Source organism: Parus major, chromosome 11 (genome assembly GCF_001522545.3).
Source record: "Parus major isolate Abel chromosome 11, Parus_major1.1, whole genome shotgun sequence".
Taxonomy (NCBI): domain Eukaryota; kingdom Metazoa; phylum Chordata; class Aves; order Passeriformes; family Paridae; genus Parus; species Parus major.
Genome location: NC_031780.1, coordinates 15,739,571 through 15,749,142, shown reverse-complemented (window position 1 = coordinate 15,749,142; position 9,572 = coordinate 15,739,571). Strand labels below are relative to the sequence as shown.

Sequence of the window (9,572 nt, the reverse complement as noted above, 5' to 3'; positions counted from 1 at the left end):
AGCTTTTAGTTACGTGAATAGTTTTCACACGTGTAATTTCTTGCCAGACTGCCTCCTGGTGACTTGTTTGAGGAAACATTTGGAGCACAGCTTCCAGGACCCAGAATTCAAATACGTATATCTTAAGTTACACCTGCAATTAGCATATTAGATTAAGTTGCTAAGGGAGTATCATGTTTGATGTCCCTGGCAGTCCTCAGTCATTTTATATGGTATAAATAGTTAACTATTTTTTTTTCTTATTTCTCCTTTCTTGTTTTTCTTTTTGTTTGTTTGTTGGGGTTTTTTTGTTTTTTTTTTCCCCCAAGGTTTATGCTATTTTTGTATAGATTTTTCTGGATCATAGAAAGGAATTGCATTTGAAATGGTTTCCCCAAGACAATTATAGATGATTGTAAGATAGGAGGTTTACTATTCTTTCAAAAGCCCCATGATTTTTAAAGTCAGTTTTTTGGCTGTGTGGTTGCTTAGTGCTGTGGCACATCAGAGAGTTCAACTGTGTGTGTTATTTGAACATTTGTGTGTGACAGACCAGACTGATCAGAGACTCCAGTGATAATTTCATGCACAGTGGAAATGATCAAAATAACACATCACATTTATACCACAACTGTGACTTCCAATTCTGTGCAGCTGCAAAGCAACCCAGCTTTGAGAGGATTTATGAGTTTGTTTAATTTGATGGAGATTTAAGTATATGATAAATAACGTCATGCAATGTAGTGTAAATAAAACATATAATTCAAGGAAAGAGAACAAAACAAAAAACCCACCTGACCCTGTGGAGGGTTGAGAAGTGTTTCTGTCACTCTGGTAAATGACAGTAGATATTCTCACAAATGACTGGAACTGAGCAATAGGCATAATTGTGTTTGGTAAGTGGCCTCTGTGGGTGACACTTTCAGAGAAGTTGTGATTGGATTTGTTTGCCTACGTGGCTTGCAGTCACATTGCTTCCAGCATGAAATGCTCGTGCTGGGCTGGCTGAGAGGATCCAGCAGAGCCCTGATGCTGGTTAAATGCCATGTGACTCCACCTTTCCACAGGTTCGGCAGTGGCAGCTGCTACAGCTTCATCCCAGCTGCAGCCAGTACCTCAGTACAGTGAGCTGTAAGCATGGGTGGTGGAAGCCAGCCATGTGGGACTGCCTTCTTCCAGGAGAAAGTCATTTGTAATGTGAAACCGAGGGAGATAAGGATTGTCTTTTGTAAAATGGATAGCAACATGTAGCAAATCAAAATATTTTTACTCTTACTCTGTATGAGCTAATAAGAGAATGGATAGTCAGTTCCACTCAGGGATATTTATATCCTCTGTCCCATTGGGCATAAGGTTTTCCTTTTTTATAGGGAAGCTGTAGTTTAACATTGGGATGCTGTTGTATATAACAAAAAGCAAACTTTGGTATTTACTACATTCATACGCCTCCTTTCCTTTTTTTTGTTCTTCCATAAACACATGTGGATAATTTTATATGAAAGACATTCTTTTCTAATCCCACTTTTATTGTACACTTACTGTAGCAAATGCTACTCACGTGTGAACTATTTTGTCCAGATCTCTTCCTGCATTAAAAGACTTACATAATCGTATTGAGAGAAAGCACTTAGAGATCTGTAATCCACTGGTCTTACTGAATGACTTTTTACATAATGAAAATCTGTGAAGGGTAAATATGTTGACTAGGAGTTCCATTAGCACTTAAATAGAAGGTATTTCTGGAAAGCAAATATAAACAACACAAACCTTCCAGAGATGGAAAAACAAGACTGTAACCAATCCTCTCTACAAACAATAAGCATGTGTTTAATTTTTAATCTGAAAGCTATTTACATCAGTCATTTAGTCCAGTCTTAAATAATTGCATTACTGTAAAAAATATTTTCACATACTTACATGAAGAATTTTGAAACTAATTTTATATTTATAGTGCTGAACTTTGATGTAACATTGTTTGCAACATCAGGAGAATAACTTTAATTATGGTCCTGTGTTCCTTTTGTTACTAAACTAGAAAACAGCCTAATAGGTTTTTATGGTGATAAACTGAAAATCCTGGAATGAAATTACAAATTGTTGTGTTTAAGACTCAGTTCTGCTGGTTTGATAGAACTGTTGATCCTTATTGCTACCAACAGCACAGGACCAAGTTTCACACTCCTTAGGTTGTGTTTATCTTTTGCTAAAGTAAATGCCAGCTTTGCTGAGAGACAGTTTGGATCCTAACACAAGGAGAATCCAACTGTTAGTCCAGTCTAGTCTGGTTTTCAGGTTGTCCAAGCCAATGGTTCTATACTTAATTCTGGACAACCAGCGCTGAAGACAGAATCATCTGTTTGTCTAAATGTTATTGTAGCTGTTTCCTAAGTCAGTGTGAGTTAAGCTACATCACTATTCAACTTTGGGGGCTGGAGAAGGCTGTTTTTAATGTTAACAAATCTAATGAGAGGGCTTAGCATGTTTTTATTACTGTGCTTGAAACAGGAACTTTAGTTTAGAAGAGCCTACTACAGATAAGCTGTATTAATATTCCAGCTTTTCACAGTGATAGAATGATTTTAGTTGGAAGATCACCTGGTTTCAACCATGGGCAGGGACACCTTCCAGACCAGATTGTGCCAAGCCCTGCCCAGCCTGGCCTTGAACATTACCATGGATGGGGCAGCCACAGCTTCTCTAGACAGCCTGTGCCAGGGTCTTCCCACCCTCAGAGGGAACAATTCCTTCCCAGTATCTCATCTGAATCTGCTCTGTCAGTGTGAAGCCATTCACAATTCCCCTTGTGACTCCATCCCTTGTAAACAGGCTCTCTCCATCTTTCTTGCAGGCTCCCTTCAGGCACTGGAAGGACACAATTAAGTCACCCCAAATTTTGTCTTCTCCATGCTGAAAATCCTAATTCTCCCAGCCTTTTGTCACAGCAGAGGTTCTTTATCCCTCCAACTTTGTGGCCTCCTCTGGACTTGCTCTGACAGATTTTGTTTGGTTTAAATTACTGCTGCAAGCAAACCAGTAAGTTATAAGGAAGTACTTTATTTTAAGTTAAATAAATAGTGACAGGAACAGGTTTGCATTATTCAAAGTGTAGAAAATACCAACCATGCACAGGCAAAACCAGTGTAATTCAAGTTGAGAGTAAGATTTTAGTATACAGCAAATTTAACGTGTGTATTCTGTAAATAAAGACAAAAGAACTGAAGTAGATCAACACTGATATTAATTAAGCAACGACCATCTGCTTTTGTACTGTAATTACATTCTCACCAGTCAACATGAGAGTATGTGCTTTTTCATCATGCTCTTTCATTAGAGAGTATTTTGAAGTATGAATTCCCATTTTTCACTTACAAAGTAGCATTTCCAGTCTCCTTCCAGTTGCATTCCAATAGCGAGAAAAAATGAAGACTGCAAATCTGTATATCTCTATTGCTTAATTTAAAGGAAGCCTCTGTACTTTTGGGCAGTGGTGGTTTTATTTAGTTTTGGTTTTGTGCAGTGTCGTGCCAAACTCTGTCACGTGGAACAAACACATGTAGGACACGAATGGCAGCACTTTATCCACACAGACAGTGCCAATCCTCTGTTAGAATTCTACTTAATCTATTAATTTCAGATAGCCTAAATATAAGATGATGCAGATTTCTAGGAACATACTAATGATGAATTAATTTGCAGCCAGCTGTGTCTTAAGATTTGAAAATTCTTTTCCCAAGGCCAATCCTTTAAATAGTAATTCTGTGCATATTCATAATAAAGAAAGACTTACTTAGAAACTATTTATATTAATTTTTTGAGTCCTATATTAAAAAATCCAAATTAAAAAAAAAACAAAAACAAACTGCAATGGATTGCAAACTTCAAGTTTAACAATCACTGAAGCTTGCTTTTGAAGATGACCTATTAAAAATTCTTCTACACAACTAAGCATGGATAAGCTGTTTATCTATGGTTAGGTGTGTGGAAGATACCAAGATAAAAGATAATGAATGTTGTCAGTGTTACCATTTACTTATTCACCAGAAAACAGACTTGCATTCACAACTTGAGGTTTGAGAACATGTGGTTAAATGGTCTGATTTCACAGGGTTTATGGAGTTTTCAGGAAGCACAGAATAGAGCCCAATGGCTTCTCTACCTTCTTGTGAACTAAGTGCAAAAAGTGAAAACATCCACAGGTCCTTAATGACAAGTGCTGGCAATCCAAATAGGTACATTCTGCTGCAGCTTTTACTGTGTTTTCCTTCAATATGTTTACTTATTGTGACTGTGAAGGAGGTAATCCAATTTAAATGAACACTCAGCAATTACACCTTGTCTAGGCAGGCTGGAACTGTAGCACCGATAAATACCGACCTGGCTTTGTTAGAAAGCTGTCAGGGATCTACAGAAATAGATTAACTACATATAAAACATACTCTATGGAATGAGTGAAATACAACAGAAAGGAACGTGGAGTTGTAACACTGAATTCCCAAGAGAATGGAGTTAGACTGGACCAATGTGCAGAGCTCACATTATCCTTCAACATAAGGATAGCCTGTATCTTTGAATTCAGGCCTCTGAATTTTTTTCCTCACCTACAAGTGACCAGATTCTAATACATTTTTTTTTTCTCCCCATAAATCCAGTTCTTTTAAATTTTAAAGAACAATCTGTTTGCTGAAGTTTTTTGAAGTATGTTTAGTTCTTAATTCAAAAATATTAAAAATATTAAGTGTTTATGTGTGTTGTCAGTTTTATTTAACAAGCATGAAGACTGTTCATAAATCATGTCTGATTATTACTTTTTGGTAATGTGCCTGTAATAATCAATGAAGAAAAATGACTTCTTAAACTCCCAGTATTTTGGGGTCTTTATATTTGGCTGTGGAGTGCCCCATACACCTATGGCACTGTAGCACATGTACCAAGGATTCTTGAACAGACAGTGCGTGTTCAGAGCACTAGAAGGTATCTCCAGAAGTAAAGAATAAACACTGTAACACATAAATCCTTTTTAGAAAATATTGTAAAGCTTTTCTGCTAAGTCAGTGTCTTACATGGTTTTACATTTAAATGTTGACAGTTCCACAAGGAAGCACTGGAAAGTTTTATGCTGTTGCATTTCCCTTCCAGAATTGTAGTGTTATCAAATGGGACCAATCCTACAGGGTTCCTGTTTGCCAGATGATTAATGAGATATGACTGAGATGTGAAACAGACACATTTTTAGCATTGTCTGTGTTTCTGCAATTTGGGAGCTTGCAGAAATGTCCCTGTATATATACGAGCATCAGTCCCTGCCTGTCAACAGGTGAGGGGAACCCATTGGGAAGGTCTTAACGTTTCCATTTGCTAAAATCTATTTTGCCATGTTACTGCATGTGCTGTGGGTAGACTCATTGCTCCTGTTTTCATAGTTAATCGTGGAGTGCAAATTGCTCCTTCAGAATGAAAAATCAGAACCAGTAGCAAGAATCAGTCTTTCTGCCAGGAAAGATAAAATCGTGGTAAATGTGAACGAAAACAGTGAGGCTTGCTACTATTTTTCTGAATATGCAGAAAATGCATACTCTCCCTTTTTTCTGTCTGGATTTGGAAAGCGATTAGTCATTCACATATGCTGTGCCAATTCATGCAACTAGGTTCCATACAATCCAGTCTAAATCAACAAACAGTACTTGGTATCAAACATCGTTCCATTTTCTCCCCCCTCCCCAACCATTAACTTATTTAAAATAGAGGTTGGTTACATTCTTTTACTGGGGTTTTCATCCTTACCCTTTTCCTCCACTCAAGAAATACTTTCTGTATTTCATGGAAAAAAAGAAGTATTCTATTCACTTGGTCAGACAAAACACCCATCAAATTTATGTTACTCTCTAATACTGTAAACAGTGACCAGCAGCAAACACCAGAGCCTAGTGAAAAACAAAAACCACAGGCTTCTGAGAATAGTGACCTATTAATAGCAGGCAAATCCCTGTTACAGCCAGTAGTGATAATACCCTGATACTTCGCTTAACTGTTACAAGTCCAGTAAATGAACACATTCTACTCTGCAGGCTGATTTGCATCCCTTTTCTTCAAAAAGCATGAAGAAATTAATAGTGCATTTTAGGATATCCAGAGGCAAAAGTTCTGCTTTGTTCTTTCAAGTGCTTGCTTAAAACTCTCAGCTCATCCAAGTCACACACTTCAGAAGTAAAGGTGAGGCATGAAATACTCCAGAGACAGGCTGGAGAGGGATCGCTCGTGTCAAAGCTTGCACCACCCTAAGACAGTTTTACCACACACACTGCCAGGACAATAGCGATAAGGAGGACAGCAGTGAAAATAATCCCAGCTAGAACCTTGCTGATATCGCAGAAAGATTTATTTTCCTCCACAGAAATCATGCCAATAGAGGAAGCACCCACGCTGATGGTGGATTTCAGTTCAGCCCCTGGGTCTTGCTTAGCCTCTACTGTCCACTGGGGGACATTGACCTTCATCTCCATCTCGTACATCATCTCTCCCACCTGGTTGATCTCGTTCTCGAGGTCTTTCAAATCCACCACGTCTATGTTGTGCTCAGCCTCGTATTTCATGTTCTGGACGCTCATGGCGCGGGCGGCCACGCCGGAGGTTCCCCCGCTCATGCCCGTCTGGATCAGGTGTTTTTTGGGGACGTTCAGAGGGAACTCGTGGCCCAGCTCCAGGGCTCTCCTCATGTCGATCTCCAGGATCTCTAGGCACGTGGAGAAAATCACCCATAGCCTCTCGAACTCGGCTTTATCTTCCTTACTCACGGTTTTGTCCTTCAGGACCGTGGTGAGCTTGTTCCTGTTGGCCACCGCCAGCTCCTGAGCTTTCTGCCGGGTTTTCTTGAGCTCCTCCCGCAGGTTCTGAGAGTCCGAGGTGCCGCCGATGGTCAGCACCATGTGCCGGTAGCAGGCGGTGACCTTGTTGAGCGCGTCCAGCAGCGCCTTGCACTCCTCCTTCACCATGGTGGCGGCGGGGGCCGTGCCCGGTGCCGCCCTGCCCGCAGCCGCCCCGACTTACCCGGTGCCGGCCCCCGGGCGCTGCCACAGCCGGGCGCTACCAGCACACATGGCAAGCGCTGCCTCCGGGTCGAGCCTGCATCCAGCACCCCCTTCCCCGCTGGTCAGGCGGCGCCGGCGGCTCCGGGAGCCCGGGCGGGCGGCGGGGAGCCCCGGCGGGCAGGCAGCATCGCTCCCCGCGCCACCGCCGCCTGCAGCGCCGCCGGGGCGCCTCGGTCCGCGCCGCGCTCAACGGGGCGCTGCTGTTTGAAAAGTGCCAAACGCCGAGGGTGCAGGAGAAAAAAATATGAAATCAAAAAAGCCAAGGCTAAAGCTCTGGGGAGCGGCAGCCGGGCTCCCGGCGGTCCCCGCCGCCGCCACTTAACTCGCCCCAGCTGGGCGCCCGCGCGGTCACATGGCGGGGAGCGCCCGGCCCGGCCCTATAAGCCCTCGCAGGCTCCGCCTCCACAGCCTGCGATCCCGCCGTGCTCCCGGCTCTTCGCCCGCTCCCGCCCGCCTCTACCCAGCTATTGGCTTCGTGCGGCCGCGCTGGGCCCGCCCTGGACCCCGGTAGGGCTCGGCCGGGGCGCGGAGCGGCGGGGGAGGCGGGCGGCGGCAGCTCTGCGGCCGGGGAGCAGGGAGGCGATGGTGTCGGTGTGAGTAGCGCTCCCGCCCCGGGCAGCCTGCGGCTCCCGCTGGGACCGTCCCGCCGGGGTGGGAGCGGGGAGCGCTCCCGGCCCGCCGTGCCGTGCCCCGGGAGCCGCTCGGCCGCGGCCTGGCCGGCGGCGGGGCTGTGCCGGCTCGGCCTTTGCCCGGGCCGGAGCGCGGCGGGGTCGGGCTGTGTGGACACGTGGCCCTGGTCAGTGCCCACCGCGGCAGGGTCGGTCCTCGCCGTGTTGAGCCCCGCTGTGCATGGCAGCTCGGTCTTGTCTGGTCCCCCGGGTGTCCCGTGTGTCGCAAACGCGCCGGGACCCGGCTGGGGAAGGAGCTCGTTGCTGTTGTCATCCATAGGAAAGGCCGGCGTGCTATCCGGGGCACCTGCGGTTAGCTCGAGTCGAGCAGTGGCACATCAGGAGGAGCAGGAAACACGCCAGTTCTCACTGCCGGGAGCGATGCTCCACCAGCTGCCCTTGGCAGCGTGCTGGGCGCAGCGCGGTGCCCGCCGGTGGGCACTAGGCCGTGCTCTGTGCGCATCCCGCGGGGTGGAGGTGATGTGCAGTGCCGCTTGGGCAGCTGAGCGGCCTTGTGCCTGCTGAAGTGGGCTTCTGGAGAGCTCGCTTGGCACAACATATGCTACCACATATGCCTCATCGTTTGTGGGGAGCTGAGTGGTTTTGTGAAGCTACAGTAGCCTGGAAAAGTTGTGAAGCCATGAGAGTCCCACAAGAAAGGGAGCGTGACCCCTTGCCTTAACTTTTATCACTACCCTTGCAGGGTAAATGTGTGTTATGAGAAGATAGTTTGCTAAGAGGAACAGAGTCCAAGGTGGACTGGCTTTCTGCTGCTGAGCCCAGCCTGAAGAGTCTTGTCTAGGCTGTGTTCCTCTTCCTGGATTTTGTAGCTTGGACTCCATTTATGGCAGTATTTTGTTTATGTTTAATCTTGCTTGAATTTTGGCCCTAATTCCAAAACCTATGTTGCTTCTGCTGCAGGTTACTACCTGTAAGAAGTGGCCTCTTAACTTTATGTAGATTTTCAAATTACTACCAATTAAACTGAGTAGCTCAGTCAATTGTGTGTTGATTGCCTAGAAGAAGCAAATCAGTCATGCCTGTTTCTTTGCAGGAATAAATAAACACAGGATGATTTTGACTTGATTGTAAGTGAAGTCTTGTAATTGCCTAATCATTGTCAGGTGGAAAGAGGATTAGCTCTGAGTTTGGATCTGGAGTCCTATGTGACTCCGTAAGTGTTACGCTTATTGCTGACTAAATTATGCATATTTGTGTGTCTGTTTTAGCCATGTTTAAAGTCTGCCACAGAGCACTGAAGTTATGTGAGAATCTGGAAGCCACTTCTATGAATGTGACTGGGAAGGGGAGGGAAGGAGTATTGGTTCAGAAACATGTGACTGTTTAAACGTGAAGGTAGCAGCAGTCCTAATCTGTATCAGGTAATGCCTTAAGTACATCTTTAGGTGTGTCATGTGGGAAGAGCCTGTTATTTAGATTAATTCTAATTTAAGTTCAGCTGCATGCAGTTATACAATTTGCTTAGATTGTGGGAACTCTTAAAATTCAGTTGTTTTTCAGTCAGGCATGATGTTTTGAAAATCCAAATGTGGATACTACTTTCAAACAAGATGCTGACTAGCCAAAATACTGTCCTGGGAAAACTATTAGGATGGAGGTAAAAATCCGTAGAACTGACTTAGGAAGCAGGATAATGAGTAGTAGAAAAAAATGTATTTCCTGGTTCTGTGGCAAGGCTTTCTTGCAATGACAGTATTCTTCCTGTGCAGTACTCTTAAAACTGTTGGCAAAATATTCTGTGGTGTATCTTGACCATCACTAATTAAATGTCATAGCCTCATTTTAATACTATTTAGTAGAATTTTAGGCAAATGCAGGT

At 44.1% G+C, this 9,572-nt stretch overlaps 2 protein-coding genes across 4 annotated transcripts in view; one reads left to right on the top strand and one right to left on the bottom strand.

Annotated features, from left to right (window-relative positions):
• ANKRD27 (ankyrin repeat domain 27) overlaps positions 1–9,572 on the top strand; it is a 50,716-nt gene that overhangs the window by 1,400 nt on the left and 39,744 nt on the right. The window contains exon 1 of one of the 3 annotated variants that reach the window (XM_015639826.3): positions 7,480–7,571. The exons of 1 other annotated variant lie outside the window; for it this stretch is intronic. The gene's annotated coding sequence lies outside the window, so the exon portion shown is untranslated. Of the gene's footprint in view, positions 1–7,479; positions 7,572–7,595; positions 7,658–9,572 lie in introns of those variants that run through there. One more of the 3 variants, XM_015639825.3, reaches the window with a different exon arrangement.
• Positions 3,014–7,405, bottom strand: RGS9BP (regulator of G protein signaling 9 binding protein). The gene has a single exon (XM_015639829.2). It carries the CDS (start codon positions 6,966–6,968, stop codon positions 6,255–6,257), a length of 714 nt encoding a protein of 237 aa, XP_015495315.1. The 5' UTR covers positions 6,969–7,405; the 3' UTR covers positions 3,014–6,254.

Coding starts and splice junctions, on each gene's coding strand:
- RGS9BP (XM_015639829.2), bottom strand. CDS start 6,968: ATGGTGAAGGAGGAGTGCAAGGCGCTGCTGGACGCGCTCAACAAGGTC.